Source organism: Dunckerocampus dactyliophorus, chromosome 18 (genome assembly GCF_027744805.1).
Source record: "Dunckerocampus dactyliophorus isolate RoL2022-P2 chromosome 18, RoL_Ddac_1.1, whole genome shotgun sequence".
Taxonomy (NCBI): Eukaryota; Metazoa; Chordata; class Actinopteri; order Syngnathiformes; family Syngnathidae; genus Dunckerocampus; species Dunckerocampus dactyliophorus.
This window is the reverse complement of record NC_072836.1, coordinates 1,400,546-1,427,229: the sequence shown is the minus strand read 5'-3', so window position 1 is coordinate 1,427,229 and position 26,684 is coordinate 1,400,546. Positions and strand designations below refer to the sequence as shown.

The 26,684-nt window shown below is 42.1% G+C and overlaps 1 protein-coding gene across 2 annotated transcripts in view; it reads right to left on the bottom strand.

The window, feature by feature from the left end:
- crebbpb (CREB binding protein b) overlaps window positions 1-26,650 on the bottom strand; it is a 40,077-nt gene extending 13,427 nt beyond the window's left edge. For both annotated transcript variants that reach the window (XM_054759308.1, XM_054759309.1), the window contains exons 1-11: window positions 22,174-26,650; window positions 11,824-12,437; window positions 6,554-6,697; window positions 6,204-6,459; window positions 5,960-6,073; window positions 5,210-5,461; window positions 5,034-5,130; window positions 1,628-1,765; window positions 1,422-1,539; window positions 1,160-1,331; window positions 1,015-1,077 (exon numbers count right to left, since the gene is read on the bottom strand). In XM_054759308.1, coding sequence (XP_054615283.1) covers window positions 1,015-1,077; window positions 1,160-1,331; window positions 1,422-1,539; window positions 1,628-1,765; window positions 5,034-5,130; window positions 5,210-5,461; window positions 5,960-6,073; window positions 6,204-6,459; window positions 6,554-6,697; window positions 11,824-12,437; window positions 22,174-22,258 — 2,053 coding nt within the window. In that variant the 5' untranslated portion in view covers window positions 22,259-26,650. The remainder of the gene's footprint in view (window positions 1-1,014; window positions 1,078-1,159; window positions 1,332-1,421; window positions 1,540-1,627; window positions 1,766-5,033; window positions 5,131-5,209; window positions 5,462-5,959; window positions 6,074-6,203; window positions 6,460-6,553; window positions 6,698-11,823; window positions 12,438-22,173) is intronic.
- Window positions 26,651-26,684: the final 34 nt, after the last annotated feature.

Sequence of the window (26,684 nt, the reverse complement as noted above, 5' to 3'; positions counted from 1 at the left end):
CTTCTGAATGCCTTATATTTGTATTTTACTTCATTCAGCCATTTTTATGCTTGAAAATACCTAACATTTGCTTAAATATATGATAGGATAGAGCCTAGGTACGCGTACCCCCAGAGGTACACCGACTATCAATGGGGGTATGTGAATAAAAAAAAACAAATAGCGCCTAACACTCACAATTACGAGTGCACCTGAACGCCTCACAGCGCAAGGAGAACGGGGCAGAAAGCAGAAAGGCGACAGAGCATGACATCGTTTAGTGCTGTGTGGGCATTATATGAACAAATAAGCAGGTTTGATGATTATATTGTGCATTAAGAGTCTTTCATCTTGAAGATTTCCTTGATATTGGTGTTTCAACACTAGTATGGTGCAGCAGTGAAAACCTGTCACTGTGAGCGGGGATTCCCCCCCCGAAAATGAGGCTTTATCGTTGGCATTTCTGTACTTCGGATGCTGCTTTATCATGACTGTTAAACTTTCCCCTTCAATTTGCTATGAAATGAATATGCAGACTTATACCGTAGCCATCGTGAGTGGACAAAAAAGTGGAGCTGAATTTCAAGCCATTCATAGAGAAGGATGCCAACAACAGACTGGAATAAAAGATATGTATGATTACCTATTTATCAGTGCTCATGTCAAACTTTGTCAAAATGTGACCGCAAAATGCACGTTTTTGACCCGGGATTACTATTAAATTAATTAAACAATTAATTATGTTCAATATTTCAAGTTAATTAAGACAAAAATATTTTTGTTTTTTCAGTGTGCAGGAGTGGGGGACAGATGGCAGAAGGAGTACGCCACTGTAAAAACTTTGGGAACCATTGGGATAGAATGAAGCCGCGAAATGAAAAGCATGAACTGACGAGGGATTACTGCATTTCAGTTTTGTTTTGTTTTGTTTTTTCAGTTTAACCAAATTTTGGCAAATCTATTAATTTGATTAGTGCATTAAAAACTCCTAGGGATTTGTCAAAAATAAAAAGATTGCTTTAGGTGCACACATACCTTGGGACACCTGCATTCGGTTCATCATTTGATTTGGCATGTTTGGCATAGGCACAGGTCCATCTGAGGCGGAACAAAACGCAAATGAATCATTTATTTAACAGCCAAGTAAAACATCCACCAGCCAGAGATGTTGGCTACTAACTGGGAGGTCGGACAGGCTGTCCTGGGCCCATGGCGTTGGGCTGACTCATCGGCGACTGCTGCGGACCAGCGTTGCCCACCATGCCGGGCTGCTGGTGCCGTGAGCGCCTCTTCTCCTCCAGTTCCTTCTGGATCTTGTAAATCTTCTCTGCCAGGAAGTGGTAATACTCATCCTTGTCAGAGAACGAGAAGGGACAAACTTGTTTATAAGACTGCAGGACAATCTCAAGTTCCCTGCTTTTACTGTCCAAAGTTTCATTTACCCTGCTGTTGGCCGACTCATACATGTCACCCTCAACCTTGCGCGCGTACGCCACCAGGTTGTCCATTCTCCGGTCCTTCAGCGCTGCAGGATCCGGTGTAGGAAATATGGCTTGTACTCTGTGGATAATCAGATAATAATTGACCAAATACTCCTTTATATGGCGTAATAATAAGTCAGTGTTGTTATCTTTTGATTGGAACATACAGTTTGTGCACTAGGTGGGTGCGCAAGTCCTGAGTGACGTGCTCATGCCAGGCCTTCCGAACCCCTGAAGCGGAGAGAGGGGTGGCAGCGGGCAGGTTTCCCATAGCTCCTGCCACTGATCCATCTGGCAACAACTGACTGAAGGACAAAAGAAGAAGGGAATAACTACATTATTATAGGCAGGGGTGTCCAAAGTGCAGCCCGGGGGCCATTTGCGGCCCATGGCTGTTTTTTTATTGACCGGCGGCTTGGAATGTCACGATAACAAATTTTGCTAGACGATAATTGTCTGCTCGCACACTGTGTATCCACTCACTATTAGCCTCGCCTCCACAAAGAGGCTGAATGAGGAGAAGAGTTCACTCTTGCTGTGTGAACAGACACTTGAAGAGTGAACCCTCTTGTCATCCAGCCTGTGTGGTCCAGAAAGACGATAAAAACAAAACAGGCATATATGATGCATATGTCAATTTATCAAAGCGGCAAAATGATCGACTTGTTCGATTCATTGAGTTATCGATGACTGTGACAGGCCTACCCGTGGCACATTCTAAAAATATCATTTAACAAGTAACCTCAAAAAAATAAACAATAAAAAAAATTTAAAACTACAGCAAAAATTAAAGATCAACAGTATTTTTTTCAAGAATAAAGTCACAATACTAAGAGAAAAAAGTTGTAAACTCATGACAAAAAGTCGTAACTTTACAAGAGTAAGTAAGTTGAAATATTCAAGAAACATTTTTTTTAAGTTGGAATATTATGAGGAACAAAACAACAAATAATTTTTGGAAAGTTGTGTTGCGAAAGATATTATGTTAAAATTACGAGAAGAAAATTTACAAGAAGAAAGCTGAAATACAGTCAAACTTGTCTATAGCGGCCACTAGAGGGAGTCTGCAAAAGTGGCCGCTATAGACAGGTGGCCTCTATAGACAGGTTGGCGTCCAGTTTGAATGTTGACCAGTAGAGGAAAAAAAAGAAAAAAAAGGGGGGAAAAAAATAATAATAATGTTGACCAGTAGAGGGCACTGCGGACTGCGGATAAAAGTTGTACAGCACTACTAGGCTTGTTATTATCATGGTTCATGGTTTTAATCCTGAACATGCATGAGTCAAACAGTAGCACATCACATAGTACAATTCACAATTTTGCATGTCCAAAAAGGAGTAGGAAGAAGCAAAGCTTATTTAATCCTACCCCTCATCAGTTTCACATCAGTTGCAATACATTTATTCACCTCTTGTTCTTCCAAGTGTACTTTGTAGGTCTACATGACAATGTAGTGCAATCATAGCCAAGGTTTTTACTTACTAAAAGGAAGCTAGAGGCTTAATAATAACTGATAGAATCTATCCACGACCCACACAACAAAGCTGTGCTAGTAATGTCTTACGCTTGTTTTTAATATTTTACTTTTTATACGGCAGAGTGTCATTACAGCTTTAGTTCATCGGGAAGTGACGGGAAGTGACGGTGGGCGTCCCGAGCAGGAGAGCTAGGCTCAGTGCTAGCTGTGAGTTTGGAGAGAGTTGGGAAGTGTGTTTATGTTGGCGTGGATGTAAAGTCCTGCAGTGTTCTCCGCTGTTAATAAAGCCATTAAAGTGCATCGGCGACGTGAGTCTCTCCTTCCCCACAACAAGCGGCATTACAGTATTGACCAGTGCACATTGTCTCACACCAGGAAATAAACGGTGTCACTTGTAACAGGCATTGCCTGGACAGCTACAGTATGTAGTGGGGCTTGTTTAACCTTTGCCTTGTGGGCAAGCAGGAAGGAGAGACGATGCTGAGAGATGTGTGTGTGTTCTGAGCTGCTGTCTGGTGGCCGCGTTCAATAAATAAAGTTGGCAGAAGCAACAGGAGAAGTTTCCTTCTTTGCTTCGGAGCTGAATAACACTGACAAGTTAACAGACTAGTAGCGAACGGAAAAGAAGATGGCTTTGTTTGTGTAGAATACAGAAGATGAGGACTTTGATGGATTTGTGGATGAGGATTGATGAAAAATAACGTGAGTACATTCTAAAATACTTCAATTAAGTACAACCGAACTCAGTTTTGCTCCCACTGCCGCATGCATGCTAGCGTATGTTTTTTTTTTTATTGTAGCGTCGCTGGGAGCACGTCCTGTTCCCAGCCTAATTTGCGGTAATGTTTTGGTGCAAATGCTCTTAAAGTTACATGTTTGACCAGGAAATAGCAAGCTCAAAAGAAAACGGCTTTTTTATGTGGAACAACTGACAGTTTGTGTGGATCTTGTGAATGATTGTGACTGAGCTAGGACTCAGTAATTAAAGTCTACACACGACGCCTTCATTGATTGAAAAACTAAACTTTTTCGTACATGAAGCTTCTACTTGAGTTGGTAATTTGGCCGCTATATGCAGTCAGATATTGACCAAGGGAGACAAAATGGGTGGCCGCTGGCCGCGTTGGACAGGTGACTGCTATACACAGGGTCTATAACATGTAAATTTGCTGCAGGGGGATTTTTCAGTGGCTGCTATAGGCAGGTGGCCGTTCTATAAAGGTGGCCGCTAAGACAGGTTCGACTGTAGTTGAAAAACTTAAAACAGAAATGGACACAAAACTGCAGTAATTTTATAAGAATAACGTCAAAATAGTTACAGGAAAAAAAAGTTGTATTCTAATGAGAAAAAAAGTCAGTTTTAAGAGAATAAACTCTTAATATTTTAAGGACAAATGTCATTTTTGTAGCATACAGTTAAAATATTAAACAATTTTTTCAAAGTTTTAATATGAGAAACAAACAAAATAAACTTGTAATTTTTGGAAAATGAGGTTTCAGAAAAAGTTCTGTTACGAGAATAAAGTAAATATTACGGACAGAGTCACAATTTCAAGAACAACATTTACAAAAAAAAAACTTCAAACAGCAGACAAAAACATGTTTAAATAAAGTTGTAAAATTAGGTTGGGTAAAAAGTTATAATGTATAAAGTACAAATATTATGGGAATAAATCAATAACATTACGAAAAAAATTACAAATATTTAAGAACAAAATTAAAATATTTGAAACTTTGATAACTTGTTAGCAAATCTACATGTTTTGCTTTACAAAATATGAAAGTGACAAAGTTGCATCCTTTCATTTTTTACTATGTTCATTCACATGGTTACCTTTACTTGACTAAAGAAAGAAATGCTGTCTGGACAGACTGCAATTAATTATTTCCATTTGGACGGAAGTTATCAAACGCTTATAAGCACAGCAGAAAATCCAGAAGGAATAATAATCATCTTCAAGCGTATTGGACAAAGCAACAGTGTTGTATTAATCATATACTACAGTAAATCATGTTTTGCACAATATGAATCCAAACCCACGCATGGGGACAGTCTTCTAAGAAATGATTAATAGGATTAAACTCAGAATGCTCACTTGAGTGTGGAGGGCAAAGAGTCGCCACTTTGCAAGCCAGTCTGGTCTGAAGAGGGGACACCCATGCCTGCTGCCATCTGGTTGATCTGATTAGTGCCTGATAATCATGAAGAGACAGAAATAAGGGACAAAGCCATATTTACTGACGGCTGAAAGGTTTGATTTCTGTTCTGTACCTAGTGGGTTCATATTACGTAGCTGTTGGTGCCCCTGGGGGGCTTGTTGAGCAGCACCCTGGCCCTGGTTCTGGCTCTGAACCTGAGCAGGGGACTGGTTGCCATAGGGGAGCCCAAGAGCAGCATAGGCCCTCTGCATGGAGCTGGGGTCTATATGTGTGGTTGCACTGTTGATGGTCGGGGCACTGGGCTGGCCAGCCCCCACGGCGTTCATTGCGTTCTGCAGGTTGGCGCCAGGGGAACCTAACATAGCTTTAGCGATAGAGGGAAAAATAATTAGTAGTTTGAGAACAATTTTATTAATCGCCCAACAAATTAACAACAGTTCAATTCTGTGTATTTTTCTGATTCAAAGCATTTTTTTCGGATAGACTATAAATATTAAATTTTGCATTTTCTATTTGTCACGTCTGTGAAGGCAGCTTCCTGCTGTGTTGCTTGCTGACTGGGAGCATGCTGCCTCTGTAGGGGATTTAAATCCGTCACTGGACTCTTCAACCTATCAGAGAGCAGCCTGGCCCGAGTCCCTGCCCCCACTGATAAAATAGAAGCAAAGCTCCTCCCCTGGGTGTCCCAGTACAGGCCCAGCCTTTCTTGAGGAATCCTCCCACAGCTGCAGCACTCACTGCCTCAGCGCTTTACAGCCTCCAGGTGGCACCACCTCATATAACACACAGACTTGATGCTAACAGCGTTTTTCACCCAAATAACTGAACTGAATACTTATGTAGTGAAATAAAGTGCACTCACGCTGTTGGTTTCTCTTGTCACTTGCATTCTTTAGTGGTAGGCACACAGGACAGTCGTGCCGTGTGCAGTTCTTCCAGTGGGAGATGATCTGTCTGGATGACGCACAGTGGGCCACTGTGGGAGGAAAAATAAAAGGGCGGCATAAGCATAAAATGAAGTGGATGATTGATGTGTCGATTCAGTAAGGGCTGACTGATGGTGACGATGAGAAGTATCCCAACCGCTATACACTAAACACACTCACCCTGGCAGGACTTGCCAGCCTGGCAGAGGGTCATATGGTTGAGGACGTTCTTCATGGTGCGGCAGTGGGGCAGAGTACAGGCCCTCACTTCCCCGTTGGCCTGCTCCCGCCGCTGGCACTTGTGTGCATGGAGCAGCAGGACCAGCTGCTGCTGAATGAGTTTACGCTTCTCGGGATCGGCCGTCGGACCGGTCGACACGCCCCCGGGCCCCCCGGGGACAATGCCCACCGACGCTACCTGCTGCTGCATCTGGGACTGCAACACAGTGAGGACACCGTCATTTGTCAGTGCTGTCATCAGTGCCAGCATGCATTTTACCACTTTCTCAAAAGATCCTGGTGACACTCACCATGTTTGAAACACTCCCGGCTCCCTTTAACTCAGACGGGAATTGAGGCAGATTGTTGGAGAGGGCTGACTTGTTTTGGAGTTGCTGGGTGCTCACCCCTGTTGGACCATACTGCTGGCCAAATGGAGCCCCCAACATCCCCATCTAGCACAGACAGATGGAACAAAGGCAGGTCAGAACATCTGCATATCTTGCAACATACCATCACAGTTGATTCATGAGTGTTTTTGATTCTCTACATTAAGGTAAAAAAAAAAAAAAAAAATCTGATATTGGCCCACCGATATTGTCATAAAAATCGGTGTCAGGATTTTTCCCTATAATGAAAGCCGATAACCCTAATGCTGTATATAGGTCTAGGGGCTCCCGTATTTTCCGCAAATGATGACCTCATCAAACCGCCTCTCAAGCGTGTAAACAATGGTGGGTGGCTAGGAGCAAATTAGCTCGCTCCCTCCGTTCCATCCATTTCTATGCTGCTTACCTTCACTCGTAGAAAGTTACAATTCCCGGAAGTAACCAATGGTAAAAACTGACAGTGTGTGCACTGGATTAGGAGAGTCCACAGAGACGTCCTTGAAAATGCTTCTTTTATCATCGAGTGTATTTTCATTGATATACATGTTTGTTAGGTAGATTACTTCTTCCTCTTCAATTTCGTATCGGATTTATGTTGAGTGTTGGACCACCTCGACTCATGACGGCTTTGAATGTTAAGTCCAACTTTCAGCCTGTCAAATTCATGGATCGGAGCTTCAGGACAAGATAAAAAGGTATGTAGGATATGAATTGACTTTATTACCTATCTGCAGATGAAATTTCATTCAAATCTGATGGTGCAAAACATGTTCATTTTGGCCCGGAATTACTGTTACATGCAATTTGTAATGTGGCGTGGAAACCAATGCAGCGTGCTGCTGCACTAACTAGGCCGACATGAAAATTATGATACAGTAGTACCTCGCATAACGTAAACCTCCTTTTACGTAAATTCCACTGAACGTAAAGAATTTATGTAAAGTTTTTGCATCGTATTACGTAAGAAATTCCATATAACGTAAAGCGTCAAGTCGGTGCAAGCTCAGAAATTCGATTTGAATAGCTCGCACGACAGAGAGAGGGAAACATTTTCCATGACAAACAGAGTACACTTGGTGACGCCTTCTGACGCTTCACGCTCTCATTGGCTGATTATCGGGGCACCGCATACGCTCTCATCTCATTGGCTGATTATCAGGGCACCGCCTACGCTCTCATCTCATTGGCTGATTATCGGGGCACCGCCTACGCTCTCATCACATTGGCTGACTTATACAGTGCATACGTGCGTGTGAGAGGCTTCTCCCTTCAACCTCCCTTCCTCATCGTAGTCGCCCTTAAACTAGTTCGCACGCATTGACATCTCTTCTTGGATATTTTGAAGGGCCAAAGGGGTGAGTTTGGGAAGATCTTGGAACGGATTAGGCTATTTACATGTATTTAAACCCTATAACGTAAACGTTCTCGGAACGGATTATTTACGTTGTAGGGGCGTCTACTGTATTTGATAAAACAATTGTCACAGCCTCTCAGATGTTTTATGATGTACGATGTTGTTTACAGCCATGTTGACAAGCTAACTGCTGAATCCATTAGCTTCACAACAGACACACACACACACACACACACACACAGGTGTCTGTATCGGCTGACATCATTATTGGAAATTGAGATTTGGACAATATCAGCAAAAAAGCCAATATTGGACATCCCTTATACAGACCCTTTCCAAAAAATTAGAATGTCATGGAAAAGTTGTTTAATTTCCATAATTCCATTCAAAAAGTTAAACTTTCATAGATTATAGATTCAGGGCCCACAATTTAAACGATTTCAAGTGTTTGTTTATTTTTACGTAATTTGGGCTTCCAGCTCATAAAACCCACGAAAACAGGAATTCAAAAAAATTGAATACTGTGAAGAAATCACCATGTACTTCTCAGTTTTTGCAGGAAAAAAAAAAGAAATTAGGATCACATCAAATCAATCAAAATATGGTACTTTAGAAAACGATATGTCAATCTTCAATACTTGGTTGGGAATCCCTTTGCCTTAATCACTGCCTCGATGCCACGTGGCATTGAAGCAATCAGCCTGTGGCATTGCCTGGGAGTTATGGAAGCCCAGATTTCCTTGATGCTTGCTGTCAGCTCTTCTTTGTTGTTGGGTCTGGTGCCCCTCATTTTCCTCTTGAGAATACCCCATAGATTCTCAATGGGGTTTAGGTCCGGTGAGTTGGCTGGCCAGTCAAGCACTGTGATGGCATGGGCATCAAACCAGGTTTTGGTGCTTCTGGCGGTATAGGCATGGGCCAGGTCCTGCTGGAAGATGAAATCTGCATCTTCAAGGAATCATGAAGTCCTCTAAAACATTCTGGTAGACTGTTGCAGTGACCTTGGATTTAAGAAAGCAGAGTTTACCAACACCTGCACAGGACATTGCACCCCAAATCATGACGGACTGTGGATATTTCACACTGGACCTCAGGCAGCTTGGGTTCTGTTCCTCACCCGTCTTCCTCCAAACCCTTGGACCTTGATTCCCAAATGAAAGGCACACTTTACTTTCATCAGAAAAGAGGACCTTGGACCACTGGCCAACTGTCCAGTCCTTCTTCTCCTTGGCCCAGTGGAGACGCTTCCTACGTCGGCTCAGGTTCAGAAGTGGCTTGACCCGAGGAACCCCACAGTTGTAGCCCATCTCCCGGATGCGTCTGAATGTGGTGGTTTTTGAAGCTGTGACACCCGCCTCATTCCACTCTTTCTGGATCTCTGCCAGATTCTTGAATCTTCCCTGTTTGATAATCCGCTGAAGCCCACGGTCATCTCTTTTGCTGGTGCATCTTCTCCTGCCACATTTTGCCCTTCCTCTAGACTTTCCATTGATATGCTTGGACACAGCACTCTGTGAACAACCAGCCTTCTTAGCTATGAACTTTCGTGGCTTACCCATCCTATGGAGGGTATCAATGATGGTCTTCTGGCCAGTTGTCATGTCTGCAGTCTTCCCCATATTGAACCCAACTGAGACAATTGAACCAAACTAAAGCAATTTAATGACACCTGGGGAAGCCTGTGCAGGTGATTTGACTTTATTAGATGATTAGTGTGTGACACTCAGTTTAAAACATTCATGCCCTGCAAAATTTGGGCTGATTTCTTCACAGTATTCTAATTTTTTGAATTCCTGTTTTCGTGGGTTTAATGAGCTGGAAGCCCAAATTATGTAAAAATAAACAAATAAATACTTGAAATCGTTTACATTGTGGGCCCTGAATCTATAATCTATGAAAGTTTAACTTTTTGAATGGAATTATGTAAATTAAACAACTTTTCCATGACATTCTAATTTTTTGGAAAGGGTCTGTGTGTGTGTGTGTGTGTGTGTGTGTATATATATATATATATATATATATATATACACACACACACACACACACACACACACAGTCAAACCTGTCTATAGCAGCCACTGAAGGGAAACAGCAAAAGTGGCCGCTATAGACAGGTTGGCGGCCATTTTGAATTTGTGCGGACACATATTAACATGTATTCACAAAAAGACTGGAGCAAAACCAAGCGACATAGGGGAAAACGCTCTGTTGACACATAAACAGGTAGGTAAATCTAGGTAACAGCTCCGGTGAGGAAACTAGTAATATCAATAACAACAATGAACCAGCGCCACACATTCGACGGCGGTGGCCTTTTATCCGCCACAACTGTTAATTGATCGCAGCTGTGCGGCCACCAGGCATGAAGTGGCTGCCTCTTCCTCCCCGGAGAAGGCACAGCCCGCCAAATAAGAGCGCAAGACACAGGACGCTTCCTCCTGTCCTGCAGAACGTCACAAATTTCCATCTTTGATTTTTTTTTTTAAACAACATTTTAAAAGCAAGAAATAAAAATTTTAGTGAACGAGCCCGAGGATATATGTACAGGATACGTGTGAAGCAGTCATGAATGGGTGTGTGCGTGAACAATTGAGTGCGGAGGAGGTGCGAAGATCGCCGTAAACTAACAATACCATCGCTCCTTTCTTATTGAATGGGCTTCTAATCTTCAATTAGTCGGCAATTAAGTGATATTTTAGATGTTTTATTCAGGTGTTTTGGCTATTTTAGAATCTATTCACGGCATTGCAAAGTGGGAAGATTACCGTTTTGGCCGTCATTGAATCTTTTCATGGCGGCATTGCAAAGTAAAAAGACGGCTTTTAATGTCCAACTCGGACTCAGTAATTAAAGTCTACACACGACGGCTTCATTGCTTAAAAAACTAAACTTTTTTGTGCATGAAGCTTCTGCTTGAGTCATTTTGGCCGCTATATGTGATCAGATATTGACCAATGGATACAAAATGGGTGGCCGCTGGCTGTGTTAGACAGGTGATCGCTATACACAGGGTCTATAACACGTAAATTTTCTGCGGGGGATTTTTCAGTGGCCGCTATAGGCAGGTGGCCTTCTCCTCATTTGGGTCGCAGGGGTGTGCTGGAACCTATCCCAGCTGACTTCGTGCGACAGGCGGGGCACAGAGCAAACACAATTACTGTTCGGATTCTGTGATGGTAATATTTATTCCCACGCCTTTATACCGTATCTCCCTGTATCAGTCTGTCTGGTGCCTGGTGTCAGCACTGCTCCAGCAGAATGTGCAAGCCCAGCCCAGAAGACTGAGATGTGGGAGGAGACATACAGGGGGAAGGACCAGTTTATTAGGCAGCTGAGCAGAGCCCTGAGTTGCAGCCTGCCCCTCCCCCTCCACACACGCAGAGCTTGCCTGATGTCTTACTCCCATTCACAGCAGAGCATGACTTTCACTTCATCCGGCTGGGTACTCCCAGCTTAATGATCTCCATTTATTGTGCGTGGAGTGCCACCATGCTAGAGGATTGTTTGGATTTCTCTTGGAATAACATCCCCCCTCCCCCATTTCTCTTCTTCCACTTGCCTGTTTTCTATTGCATCCCCCACACCAGCAACACCCCAAGCAAGCCCTCTAAACTTGATTTACAGCTCCATTATCTAAGACTGAGAGACAAGAGAGCAGACAGGGAGAAAGGGGACATAGGAGAAAAAAAAGAAAATTCTACATTTTAGAGACTAAAGCATGGTAGTAAAAAGTGGGGGATGGATTGGGTCCATGTTTCAGTCCCTCAAGGTTGTGCTGTACTTCAAGCAATTCAGTCTAGCTCTGAAGTCCTGGATGTGTGACTGATTTGGACCTCACCTTATTCATGTGTCCAGCTTGCTGAGGAGTCAGCGCGTTGTGTCCTCCCAGCTGTGACCCTACTTGGGTGAGTGTCTCCGCCAGCACACTTCCTCCGACGCCCGCACCCACCGGCATACCTTGGCCCTGGTACTGCATGCCAGGTCTCCCTCGGCCTCCTGGTCCAAGAGCTCCATTCATCACCTGTCCAGTTGGGCCCAAGACCCCGTGACCCTGTCCACTGTTCAACAGGGCCTGGTTGTAGCCCATGCCTGCGCCTCCGTTGCCTTGTCCCGTAGCTAAACCTAATTTCTGGGACTGGGGAGATTGGTGATTTGGAGATCCCTGCCCCAGTGGACTTTTACCCAGCACGGCTCCAAGCTGGCCTCCCACCATGCCTCCCTGCTGGGGGCTGGCAGAGTTGATGGAACCTCCCAAGATGGAGGAGCTACCTGGGCGCAGAAGCTCAGACAGCTGCTTGTGTTTGGCGGCGGCGTCTGAAACGAGGGAGTTGAGATTGGGGGCCCCTCCTCCGCCTGGACCACCATTGGAGGACATTCCCATCTGAGACAGGTCTCCATTTGGGATGAGCTCATCTGGAAGGTCATTTTCCAGGTCAAACAGGGAAACGAGATCTACAAAAGAGAAAGAAGAGGGAAAATGAACAAGATTCAATTTTTGGGGGGGGTTATTTTTGGCACAGGCTGTGAATGGACGTGTGAGATATGACATAAGATAAGATAAGACAATACATCTTGATGTGACTAAGGGCACAGTTCAAGTACTGTATAAGGTAATCCACCACTGCCTTCCAGCAGCTCCTCAAGGCCGTGTGTTCCGCATCAGCAGAAACATTATCAGAAGATTCCGAGAACTGCAGATGTCGTGCTTGGGGGAAGCCAAGACTCATCGGGCGTAAATGCATTTCAAATACATGCTGCTGAATAATACTCGCCCGAGGTGTTGGCCATCAGACACACCAGTCAGACAGTCTTTGAGGAACCCTCAAGCTGAGTCTTTTTCTTGGAAAACGTCGGAGCATTTTCTTGCCCCAGGTGTTGACACGGCCACTCAATGGAGCACATCAAAACTAGGATGATGTTGGCTTGTGGCTGCTACAGTAGACCAGGGGTTCTCAAACGGTCTCAACCTGGGACCCACATTTTCAAATGGTCATTAAAATGTTGCGACCCACTATTACTTAAGTCATTTTTATTTATTAGTTTTTTGTACATTTTTATTTGGCTTTTTTTTCTCCTTTTATTAAAGTCATTTTTAGATTTGTTTATGCCCTCATTTATTTCTTTATTTTATTTGATTTTTAGACTTATTTAAGTTCAAAAAAGCAAATGTATTTGTTTTTTAAAATTGCCTGTTATCTTTTGAAGCATTAATGGGGGGGGGGGATTAAAACATGACAAGATGTCTCGTGGGCACTAAGGCTGGGATGATAATAAATAAATACATGAAACCAACCAAACAGGCAGGAAGAGTTCACTCTGTGCACTGGTTTCAGAACCTGGCACATTTGTTTCATACAACAACGGCATGAACGGAGTGAGTTCTTCTGTCAATCATACAGTCTCTTTGTCTTGGTGGGTGGAGGTGGGGCCGCTAGCATACACACACAAGAGTGCAGCAGAGTGTAGAGTGCGGCAGAGTGTAACGTATTATGAATGATATCAGTAGGTTGCAATATACAGTATGTCATTTTTCCATTCTACTTTCTCATGTATCTCGTCTCGTGAACCGAGTGTCTCGTGACACCCCCACCTGATACATTTCACAAATTTACACGGACAAGTACAGTGGAACCTCTAAATAAATACGCCGTTAGTACGTCCTAAAAAGATCAAAAAGCAAAGTAAGCCTTCAAAGTTGCACAGTTTGAAGCGCTGCTGTTGGACATCACGCAAATATCTCCAGACAACACCACTTCTCATGAAGTGAGACTCCACATTGCCGGTTTTGTTTTGTTTCTTTGACTTCCAACCTTGGACCCTTGCCATCCAACCCAGTGGAGTGTGCAGGCATTCAGCTTGGTTTCTTATGCCAATTAGCCCCACGGGTGGGTGATTGGTATACCCATCTATGCCCAGGCTGCTCAGGATGATAAGTTCAAGTCAACAAGCTATCAGGGTCATCAGCATGGAAGTGAGCAGCAACAAGACAAGCATTTTTGTATATTTCTGCAACCTAAGCTGAGGAGGAACAACCACAAACATGGAATGAAAAGCCCCTGCTGAACATGCACAACATCAACAATGGCTAACACACTAAGGATGCGCTCGCCTGTAGTCCGGCACTCCGAGAAGCACTCGCGTGCGGCTCCGTTTGCGTTCACGCTTGTATTTTTGTCTGCAGACCACCTAATGCTCAGTAAAGCTTTTGCATAAAGGCGTGACCTGATTAGACCGCGTATGTGACGTGTACATTCTGTGATAAAGTCACGCATTCACGACAGCACATCGTCTTCTTGGTTCCATACGATCGTAGGAGTTTTATTTCTATCCTGAACTTCACACCAGCTGAGATTTGATATCAAAACATGTCAAAAGACGTCACTGCTGCCAGCAGTTGTTTTTTCCCCCATTTTCTATATAAAACCAGCAAGGTGCGTGTTTATTGGCTCTAAAACATTGGCATTTAGTTTGATATAGTTTTAACATTTTTGAGGTGTGGTTGCAGCAGAATAATGTGTTTATTTTGTGTTATTCTGTGAGTTCTCCCCCCAACAAAACTAGGTAAAAGTGATGTTAAATGTTCAGTTGTCATTTGTAATTTGTAATTATTTTTCCATCATTTTCTGCATGTAAAACTATAATTATTGTCTATAAAATGTGTTTTATGTTAACATTTTTGGGTGTCTGGAATGGCTTAATTGGATTTACATAATTTTCTAGGGGAAAATTTGCTTTGGTTAGCGTCCGTTTGGTTTGAGTCAGACCTTATGGAAGGGATTGATGTTTACCAAGGCACCACAGCATTTTTTTCCTCATGCGAAGGTTGCCATGTGGTTGAATAAAGCCTATTTTGCTTTTCAACTGACAAACAAATCAACTGACAAACATCACACTCTACTGCAAATCAACGAGTCACTGGCACAGACCGCTACATGTGTATCACCAATAAATAGATAAAAAAATAAATCAACTTTAGGGGCAGGCTTTGTGTTTGGCATCGGCCCGTCTGCTCTTTGATGGTCAATTTGTGAAGCACGTAGCAAGATGATGTGGCCTGCTGGACAGGCACAGCCACAGCTATTTGTACTTTCACTGTCCTACCACAAGGCTTTGTGTGCACGCATGGTAAGAGTTGTGCATAAATGTGTGCATTTTCCTACGCACACATACAAGCGGATAAATGGCATACTTTGCACGTGAATGTTCTCACGCACACTCTATGCACACATCTCTGCAGTGGTTTGCTTAACAAGATATGAGAAAGAGGCAAAAATGTTGATTGCTCTTTTCCAAAGTCAAAGCTAATGTGTGTGACTATCTTGTTTTTCCTGAAACACAAAAGATAAGAGGTCTGCTTTTATGGATGACTAAGGAAATAAAAAATAGTAACATTTGACAGGCTGAATGAAATCAGGATATTTACGATACATAATCGATTACTAAAATAGTTGTTGATTAATTGGATAATCGATTAATCATCAATTCATCATTGCAGCTGCAATCACAAGTGATTGCAATGTTGTTGAAGTCTCAAAACAACTTTTGCTGCAACTTTGTGCCACAAAATCAGGGATTCTAAGCTGCAACTATCACAAGAAATCCTAACATGCTGCCGAAACTGAAAAGAAATACCACAGTCCTTAAAATGAAAATAGTGGAATTTCAAATGTGGGGGTATAACAGTAATATGCATCTCTGCAGTCTCTTTATGTGCAACAAAAGTGGGGAAAAAAAGTATCATTCAAAAGGTCGCTTTTGAAGTTGTGGGTTTTTATGACATCGGGCAGGAAAACTTCATGCTGGACGGGCCCGTCCTGTGTAAATGCCCACCACTTCATGGAAGGCTGCAAGGCTTCGCTACACATCTTAAAGAAATCCTGGAGCTGTCCTGTCTACGCATCAGTCAGCTACTGAATAAAATGACCTGTAAGTTGAATCATTTAGCTTTTCTTCAGCCAATAGGCTGACGTTATGACGTTAGCACTGTGCAACGTAGAAGATGACCCACTGATAATAGTCAATAATAGACAGAAAATACGGACACTCATTTTTAAATGTTTCCCAGGTAATGATACAAAGTTGCTGTGCAGGTTGGGCGGGCAGACTAGCGCGGGCAGACTAGCGCGCGCATGCACGCGCACGCATACACACACACACACACACGCACGCGCGCGCACACACACACGCACACGCACACACCCCCTTGGGCTACTTTCTAATACTTTGACTTTGTAGTTATATTTAGCACCAAATTACTCAACACCTGTTGACAGAAGGGGGGGGGGGTCAAAATGGAATTTGCTGTCTGAAGATGAACTTCGTATGAACAGACATCACCAAAGCGTCACAGACACATTCACCTTCCTCTTCTTCAGGTCTAACTATCATTCAAGTGTTATTGTTTGTGTCTTGCTAGTAACAGTGCTAAACTTATTTTTACACTTTTACAAGTAAAAAGGTTACAAAATCAAATATTACATCTTCGACATCAAAGGTGTCGGACATTTCGCTTTCGAGTTGTGGTCTAATCCTCTCCTGCCATTAGCACCTCCGATAAAAGGGAAGTGTAGCTCCCTGTAGTTCGGTATGAACGACTGGTACTGGCTCGTTAGCATCTATTGTTCTGACTCCACCTCATTGGCATGACTAAGAGCTCTGGGTTTTGGTCTCAGTAACCTGCTGAACACAGGGTCCAAATTAAACCAAGGTTGAGGTTTAATTTGGACCCTGTGTTCAGCAGGTTACTGAGACCACAGCTCCTAGTCATGCAAATGAGGTGGAGCCAGAGCCGAGTCAGAACAATAGATGCTAACGAGCCAGTATCAGAGTCGTTCATACCGAACTACAGGGAGCTACACTTCCCTTTTATCGGAGGTGCTAATGGCAGGAGAGGATTAGACCACAACTCCTCCCAGTCTTAGTGTAAGGAACCAATAGGAGGATGGTGTTGGCACACCAATTCCGCCCACTCTTACTGTATTTAAGGCCTAGGCTACCAGCACTTGTTAGTTCGCTGACAATCTCTTAGGATGAGGAGCGAAATGTCCGACACCTTCTTCACAGAAGTACCGATGACGTCTCAAGAAGCCTTTCCCTCGTTGGACAACTCCTGTACGACTGAGAGCCTACACAGACGCTTCGACAAAAAAGTTAAACAAAAGTTGGGGAATTTTGCTCATCCACAATCCTTACGTGAGACATGAAAAATATAAAAACAGGTAAAAAGAGGCAGCTAATGAATGCACATAATGGGACACTCCTACTCCGCCTAGAAAGCTCGCTATTAAAACACCTCCAAAAAGGTTTTAAGGTTTTCTATCCATGCTGTGAGAATGTAGTAACAGGCCCATCCATGACAACATGTAATACTTACACTATTTTTGCCCTATTTTGGTCATTTTAAGCAGAACTTAGGCGCATTGATTTCACATAGCAACAAGTCAAAAACGAAAACAGCTCCAATATTTAGCGTTGCCTGTCATTAGTGGCCTGAGGCATTGTGAGCGAGTGTGTGGTGAAGCTAGCTAGCTAGTTAGCCGGTGTGGTGTGGCGTGGTGTCACTATGCCAGTAACGCAGTTCTTGGGCGTAACAATGTTAATAACAAGAATAATAACAATGTCGCTGTAGCTTGCTTAATATGCAGCTCACATCATGCAAATGGAGCATTGCTGGCGCTTTTTGGAGGTGGAATACATGTGTACCATCATGTGCGTTCTTATGGTTACAGGCTTTTCCAAACATTGTGATGCAGAATTCACCCACTAATAGGGAAGGTGAGCTGGGTTTAGACCGTCGTGAGACAGGTTAGTTCTACCTTACTGATGATGTGTTGTTGCAGGAGAAATCCTACTCCTGCCTTACGGTTCCCCGCACCAGGGCCGCCTGTAACACGGTAACCATATATACTGGATGTGCTGTATATCACCTCATGTTATTGTTACACACTTGAGTGATTATTTGATTATTTTTTTGTATTGTTTTACCAACAAACTTATTTGAAATCCGAAGTCAAGGTGCCAAGCACAAATTTGAGTATGCAGTGTTCCCTCGTTTATTGCGGGGGATAGGTTCCCAAAATAGCCCCAATAAGTGAAATCCACAAAGTAGCCAACTTTATTTTATACAATGATTATATATGTTTTAAGGCTGTAAAACCCCTCAACAAACACTTTTGTCAGACAGGCATTAACATGTTCTCTTGTTTCAACACTCTCAAAGTTCAAATTTTGTTTAAATTTTAATGATCGACCGACTATGTTGGACACAAGAAATTATTAAGTGACTCACACGTATTTCACTCCCCTGACTGTGCCACTTTGTCCTGGTGGTGTTCGGCTGTAGCCTTTTTATATCCTTGGTAAAACATACTGCTGCTGTCGTCGTATTTTCCTCCTCTTCCTCATCCTCAATGAACCAAAGATTCATTTACAGTATTCTGCAATGGCGCCCTACAGCCGCATAACGTCTGCCTTTCTTCAGCATGTCCAGAAGTCCAACTTTTTGTGTGATGGTTAGCATCTTCCTCTGCCTTTTGGGTGCAGAACGTTTCGTCGACACTGTGGGTTTTGTCGGGGAGAAAACTTGCAACCATAAAGCGTTCAGAGTCACATGCGGTTAGCTGCTTCTTTTTCTTGTTTACAATATTGGCGGTTAGCAAGCAGCTCACACGTTTAGCTAGATGCCAGCCATGACCACAACAAGAGACCGCACAAAGCAGATTGATTGAATGGTCTGCAGCCAATCAGGACACAGAAGACAAAGAGAGGTGCAGCCAGAAGAGAGAGAATAGAGAAAGCTGCTGCCGTCTTGTGCTAAAGCACATAAATACAACACTCAACTTCCCACACTGCAATTCTTCTTAAAGGGCCAGGCTCGGCCTGTAACAGCGTTCATATGCTATAATAACAAAAAACACACAAAATTGCACAAAAAAATCTGCAAAAGGTGAACCATGATGGAGCGAGGGAACACTGTACAACTATTGTATCATTCATTTTAAAAGGGGGTTGACAACAAAAAAACTGCATGCAGTACAAATTTTTGGTCAAAATTGACAGAGCAAGAAAGATCTATTTGTTTATTTATATTTTTTTTAAATACAAATAAATAAAATTAATAAAAATGAAATTAGAATTATAAAATGTTTTTGAAATACTACAAATTATTAAATTAAGTTACATTTTTGCTGGCCACATAAAACTATATGTTGGGCCGAATCTGGCACCCGGGCCTTGAGTTTGACACCTGTGCATTACATCTTCATCGCTAAAGTTAAGACGTGTTTCATTTTTTCTGTCTTAACAGTGCTTAACTTCTTTATACACTTGCATGCCAAGAAATAATGTTACAGAATGAGAGGCGCATTACACAATCATTCTACGACGTGTTTTATTGTTTATTGTCGTGATAAACAGTATTAACTACTTTTTAAACCTGTGTGACAGAGCTAAGACGTGTTTTATTGGTTTTAATCTTGATTTTGAAAGGGGTTGTACGCAACCCGCCCCAAATTACATTTTTTTACCAAAAAATATATAACTACACCACCGCAAGAGAACATATTTTACACATAGCGGCGTAAAAAAAAACAAAAAAAAAAAACAGGATTGCACAATAAAATCTGGTAAATTTTTGATCAACCCCAACAAAATAACTGGCATTTGTGGCTGTCAGGAAGACGATCAACATTGACAGTCGTGTTGTTGTTACAATAGGCCAGATATTCCACTATTAGGGGTGTCACAACATCTCACAAAATTAAAAAAAACCTTCCAAGAGTTCACGTTCTGAAAAAAAAAAAAACTGTCTTGTGATAATAAAATAAGTACACTGGGTTCTCTACTTACGAACATCCGACTTGCGAACATTCAGAGATACGAACGCAAGCTGACTGGTCTTTATTTTCATGTATTTTGCCTTGTAGTAACTCTATATTTATACTGCTACATGCTTGACCAGTAGAGGGCACTGTGACACTGCTAATGGGACCAACGGGTAGAGGAAGACGGTGGGAGAGAGTGTACGTAAAGGAGAAATGGAAGGCTAAATTGTAGCTGTATGATACAACCCGGACAGAGCGTGTGATTAAAGTTTATGAAGAGTTAATAGGCCTGCTTAATTCTACACCACCCACAGAACACTACCTCTTTTAGAAGAGTCTAACCACCACCACCATTTGTCCTTTTTTCAATATCTCCTCCTCCTCCACCACAACCACCAACGACCACTCCTCTTCAAAGGTAAATAACATTTATCATTACGTATTATCATATAATTTTTATTATTGTTTTTTTCATTAATTATCCTGGTTTAATATTACTACTGCATCCAAACTCATATTTACATACATACACTGTGTATGTATACACGTACATCTAGTACCTATATCATTGGTAATACTACCTTTTGTTCGACTTACGAACAAATCAACTTGCGACCGGTCGTCTGGAACCAATTGTGTGCGTAAGTTGGGGACCTAGTGTACATTAACTGATCATATATTAATAAATTAATAAATGAAAACAAACTTGCCCACCTCAAACACAACCATGCGACCCAATTTTCCAACAACGCAAAATTGTGTGCATTCACAGAAAGTCACTGCAAAAGAAATGCTGCTTTTTAATGCGGCTGAAAAGCCAGCATTTCAAGAAATGCTGCAAATGTCAGACAGAACGAACTGCCCGAGAAAATGCACGTCACAAACAGCAATTCCACAACTTTACAGAATGACGGATGGCATATTAAAGCAAATATTGCAGTATTGTGATATATAATTATTTATTATATATTATCATAACATTAGTGGTTTATCTGGTCTCCAAAAATGTTGACAATAATATCGTTTAGCATCAATTTGTCGGACAATCAACACTTCAAAACACACCTGCATTGTTTTGTGACGCAGTTAAATAAAAGTTGTTTTGTCCAGTCAGATTTTTTTTTTTGTGCTTTTTAAAGTTAATGCTAAAATCTTGTCTTGTGAGCTGGGTGTCTTGTCACACCCCTATCAATGACAGCTAAATTTTGCCAATTTGACAGCATTTGCTGAAACAACTAGTAGGCACACGTGTGTCACGTTAGCGTACTCTAAGCTGGAAGAGGCGGGAAATAATGCTTGCATGTGTTGTACCCTCTCAGTCCCTGTAACAGTGGCTTCTTCACACTATTTTTATACACGTGTGACAAAGAACGGTAAAATTTAATGTATGAGGTGCATTACATCAAAGCGTTTCATATTGTTTGTCCTGTTTACAAAAGGGCTTCAATTCTTTTTACACTTGTATGCCAAGAATGTTCCAATGTGAGACACGAGGCACCTCATGCCTTTGTCGTTAAAGTTATGACATGGAACTCGCTGCGGTGAACACCTCGTTGTGCACAAAATTCATTTTGCTGCATCCAAAACATGTACTTTGACCAAAATCCGACAAAGCGTTACACCTCATGAAACGTACACGCACACACAATGCTGCTAAAAGTCAGTCAAGGAAGTGTTTATGCAAATGAGCTGGCATCTGCATTGACACACGATGTCAACTTCTGGGTTATTTCTCTGTTTTTTGTCAATATTCAGACAATCACCAAATTGACACTGATTCAAAATCAGAAATATTGTGATTTTTATTTAAGTGCACCTTTTGCTGTTATTTTCATGGGGGGGGTCTTTTTTTGTCAAATTTCTCATGTTTATTTTATTTAAAAGCTCTGAACTCTCCAGTGATAATGTTAAATACCGTTGAGAAATTTAAGTTTATTGCTTTTGATACGGTGCATTAATATGCCGTATATTATCATAAAAACTGTCATAAATAACGTTGTCAATAATATCGTTTATCAGCAATCATTTGTAGGACAACTATCGTCCAGCAAAATTTGTTATCGTGACGGGCCTGCACGCAGATTATTTCTATTCCGATTATTTTTGATTGATGAAATCGTTCATCATTGCAAGACTTGGTGACACCTGACTATGGCTCAAGTTTTCAAGCCTTCTTGCTTGCCTCTGAGCAAGAAAACTGCCATGCAAAATGCTTCAAAACTATCTGACCAGTTTGCAGCAACCTATCAGCAAACACGACTAATAACTGCTGGTGTGTGGCATTGTTACAGGCGCGCTAAGGAGGCTGACAAATGAAAAGTGTGCACATTAGCTTGCTGGAGTGTCAGGAAGCAGCACCGACTCACCTGGACCATCCGATGCTGAGAGGGGTGAATTCAGTTTGGGTCGCTTTGCAGTGGGGGGTCCAACATCCAGCAGATTGTCAGCCATTGTGATGGGTGTTGTAGCAGGAAAGGCTTTTTTTAAATGCAAACTTTCAGTATGACAGCGCGTCCAAGGATCAATGCAAGTATTTTTTTCTTAAGTGGCAAAAGGCTGCCCGGAGAGAAGGATTTCAAAAGAAAGGCAACAGCGCCACGCTTCGCCACGGAAGATCACCCCATGATAATCCAACACCCAACACCCACATAATTACCCTCAATAACTGTATCCAAAAATATTTTGCTCCGAGAAAAATAAATAGTAAATCAACCATGAATTATCACACAAAGCGTAAGCGAAGCCATTTCTCCGGAGATCGCCGGTTCGCGTCTATACGGAGTCATTTTTTTTCGCCGTCGACTCGAGACCCCTTAAAATCCACCACCGGCTCAAATAAAAAGAACAAAAATCGACAAATATTTCCTATGAAGCGGATTATTTTTCTCGTCGCTGTCGCCCGGGGAAATCCAGCGTCTCGACGCGGAGATACGGCGAGAAGCACTGCTCGCTAAAAGGGAAATCAAATTTACAGTGGGCTTTTGGCACGACAAAAACCACGAGAAGCCCTCACATGTTGGCATTAATCCTCGCCGGGTGAGCTCACGCTTCGATTCTGGGAGAGAAAACGCCGTTCGGGGTGTGTCTGGGTGGCCCCGCTCGCTATTTTTACAATTAATGCTAGCCCAGAAATCCCGATTCCGAGCCGCGTCAAGATGGCGGCTGTTGATTCCTACGATACAAAAAGTTTTTTTTTTCCTTCCCAGCTAGACTGAAGGGGGGAGGAGGGGGAGGGGGGACGGTGCTGTGACGTAGTGACGTAAACCTGTGCCCCACCGTGCGTCAAGTGGACGTACAGCAAATAGCTACCGTAATACTGTCTAATAGATTTTTTTCACACAAATTTGAGTATAATTTACATGACTTATCAATCATTATCATTAATGATAATCATAAAAATGTAAGTATTTACTATATTGATTTATATTATATTCTTATAAAACATATAATTTCATTAACATTTCAATTGTTAGTTAAAAAAAATATATATTTGCTATATTTTTATAAAAATATAACAAATATAATAATTATAAAAAAATAAATAAATACAGACTCTGCATCGGTCCATTGTGGTGAAGAGAGAGCTGAGCCGAGAGGAAAAGCTCTCAATTTACCAGTCGATCTGCGTTTCGACCCTCATGAGCTTTGGGTAGTGACCGAAAGGACAAGCACACGCGGCCGAAATGAGTTTTCTCCAGAGGGTGGCTGGGCTCTCCCTTAGAGATAAGGTGAGAAGCACTGTCATCCGAGACAAACTCCGCGTAGAACCGCTGCTCCTCCGGGCATCTGGTCAGGATGCCTCCCGAATGCCTCCCTGGGGAGGTGTCGGAGGCTTCGGGGAAGACCCAGGACAAGTTGGAGAGACTGTGTCTCTCAACTGGCCTGGGAACGCCTCAGGATCCGCCGGGAGAAGCTGGATGAAGAGGGAAGTCTGGGTTTTCCTGCTTAGGCTGCTGCCCCCACGACCTGACCTCGGATAAACGGGAGAAGATGGATTGTAAAAAAATAAGCATGCTCATAGTTAACGCTATAAATCACTATTTATACACTATTATGTGCATAAAAAACATTTCTAAGGATGTGCAGCAAAGATCCTCTATTTGACACATGACTTTTATTATTATAAGCTTACCTTCACTTGCATTCCTATTAAGCGCAGTAGTGTACATACAAAAAAAACATTTCAAACCACAAAAATTAATGAAACCATGAGCGTGGCAGTCTATTCAGTATTATACAGTATTAGACATTTATTAGTGTCTTTATTTGGCTAATCTGGCTCTAGAAAAGGATTGACAATTATTATTATTCCTATTATTATGGTCTGATCAAGCATATCAAAACAATAAAAAATAGTATGGCTAAATAAATGCATCCTTTCTTAAACACATACAACCACAACACTCATTTCTACTCGCATGCAGGCCAAGTGGACACACGTATTATTCCAACATTGCTAAATGAGTTGGTCCTTTATGCAAGTCAACACATGCACATATAAACAATAGAAAATGCTCAGACACGATACAACACTATACATACATAAAACCCAGTACCTTGTGCAAAGGAGTCAACCTACAGATGAGCTATCTTCAACGTGCTCAACAAAATAAAATAAAAATGTGATTTGAAAAAAGTAGACAGTAATGACACTCTTTGGCATCAACATTCCCAGCGTGCCACTCTGCTGGTTCGCTTAATATCTTAATACATTTGACAAATTCACTTTCTTCCACTTAACAATCAAGGATGAGAAGAATAGTAAGAATTCAGAGTAGTCAGGTTTCATAAAAACACAACATTAAACAAAAAAAATGACACCCATTGATCACAACCTCCCGGCACTTATTGAAATGATCATTACTAAAGCATACCTTTACTGTGGTATCAGATACACGTGACAGGACCAGAATTGTGTGCTCATAAGCATAAAAAGTCATTTTCCCTTTTACCCCGATTGCGTTATTGCGCTCAAAACTATATGGGGGAAAAAATACAGCACATAATTACAAGAATAAAGGCAAAAAAGCGAAACTAACAGCATGTAATTCAGCTATAAGGCTTGTTAATGCAAACTATGGTTGGTATGTTTACACTGACTTTATAAAGGCACGACTCAACTACACATATTATTCAAAATATGCATGGCGTACGCCTTTGTGTTGTGGCAAAATTCAAATAAGTGAAGGGAAAGGCACCGACTTTAGACGTGTAGCAACAGAACTGTTTGCAATACAAACCGTACTGACCCAACCATAAGACGTTCTTTTTATCCCGGGAAAAAGTCTAAGACACACAGCTTGGTAATACATTAATTCATTCATCACACAAGAAATGACAATGAACTTGATCATTTTGCCCGCCTCAATACATTGCCATGTGCATGCGTGTCTGTTTTCCTCCTCTCCCGCCTCCAAACGGGCAGCAAGAGAGTTCACTCTGTGCATTGATTTTGAGGCGGGAGACGAGGAAATTAGACACCCCTACTAATTTGTCTTAAAAACATAGTTTTCCAAAAAGGAGTATTGAAAAAGAGAAGTCGTCTTATATTCAGGGCATTTAATCTCTTTCTTAGCTTTTTTGAGTAGTGATTTCTATTTAGATTGAACTGTTAGATAAACTGCCTCTGAGCACACAATCCATTGCATTAGCTTCACTTCATATAATAATAATAATCATTTTTTAGAAACAGTTACATCTGAGACAACAAATATTTTAAAAAAGAAACTTTCGCCACACGCCTAAGTACATTTTGGTAGACAACCTTTGCATTTACAGTGCTATCACAGTTTCCTCCATCACAAGTATGAAGCAATTATTACAATATTGTAATGACTACAATATTGCTACAATAATAACAATCACACAGCTAGCACACAGTGACACCCCTAGCAGCCTTGGCAGTTGTTTTTATTCCCCTAGTCAATCTAAACAACGTTCTACTTGCTCAAACACTGTTCTAAACGTAGCGTCAACTTCCTGATCATATAGAGTCTATCCACAGTTGTTCCAAGCATGCGAGCTATCTGAGAGGAGCCTCTCACGACTAAAGTGACACAAGAAAAAAACACCATCCGGTATCTTCACCAGGTTATTTTACTACTCCACATTGTTTCCGGTTAGTGCTGATATTGTTTGGACGGACAAAAACACACCCACGGCGTGTACACATGCGACTACATACGGTCCACATGCAGCTCCGCCTCCTGTGTCAACAAGTCTCTTAAAGAAAAGGAAAAGTGCACTTTTTTGGAATTGTGCCCATCATCCACAACCCTTATGTGAGACATGAACACATGTCTTTCTCTTTTCTGTGCCTTCTAAAGATACGAAAACAGCTAAAAAGAGGCAACTGAGAATGCTCGTATTGCGCCTGCTGTAAAAACCTCCAAAAAGCGCCAACAACGCTCCATGAACATCATGTGACCTTCATATTAACCAAGCTACAGCGACATTGTTATTATTAACATTGTTACGACCAAGAACTACGTTACCGGTGTAGTGACACCTCGCCACACCCCAACGGCTAGCTACTAGCAGGCTAGCAACTAGCTTCACTTGCTCATAGCGTCAGGCCACTACTGAAAAGTAAGCCCGATAATTTTAGTGTGAACGGAATGGCGGAATTGGCCGATAAAAATGTTATTTGCTGTTCAATGCGGAATCTCGAGTCCAGTGACAACATGCGAATGAAATGATGTCATCGTGAGGAGAAGGAACGTTCGAGCGTGGAAGTATTTCCCCGGCGGACTGCTCAATCGTGGCGGAACCTCATCCCAAACGCTAACCTGCCCGCTCCCAAACTAGACACGTCAAAACGGCAACCTAAAACACCGGCGAAAGTTGGCGAAAAAACATCAACGGAAGCTAGCTGGGT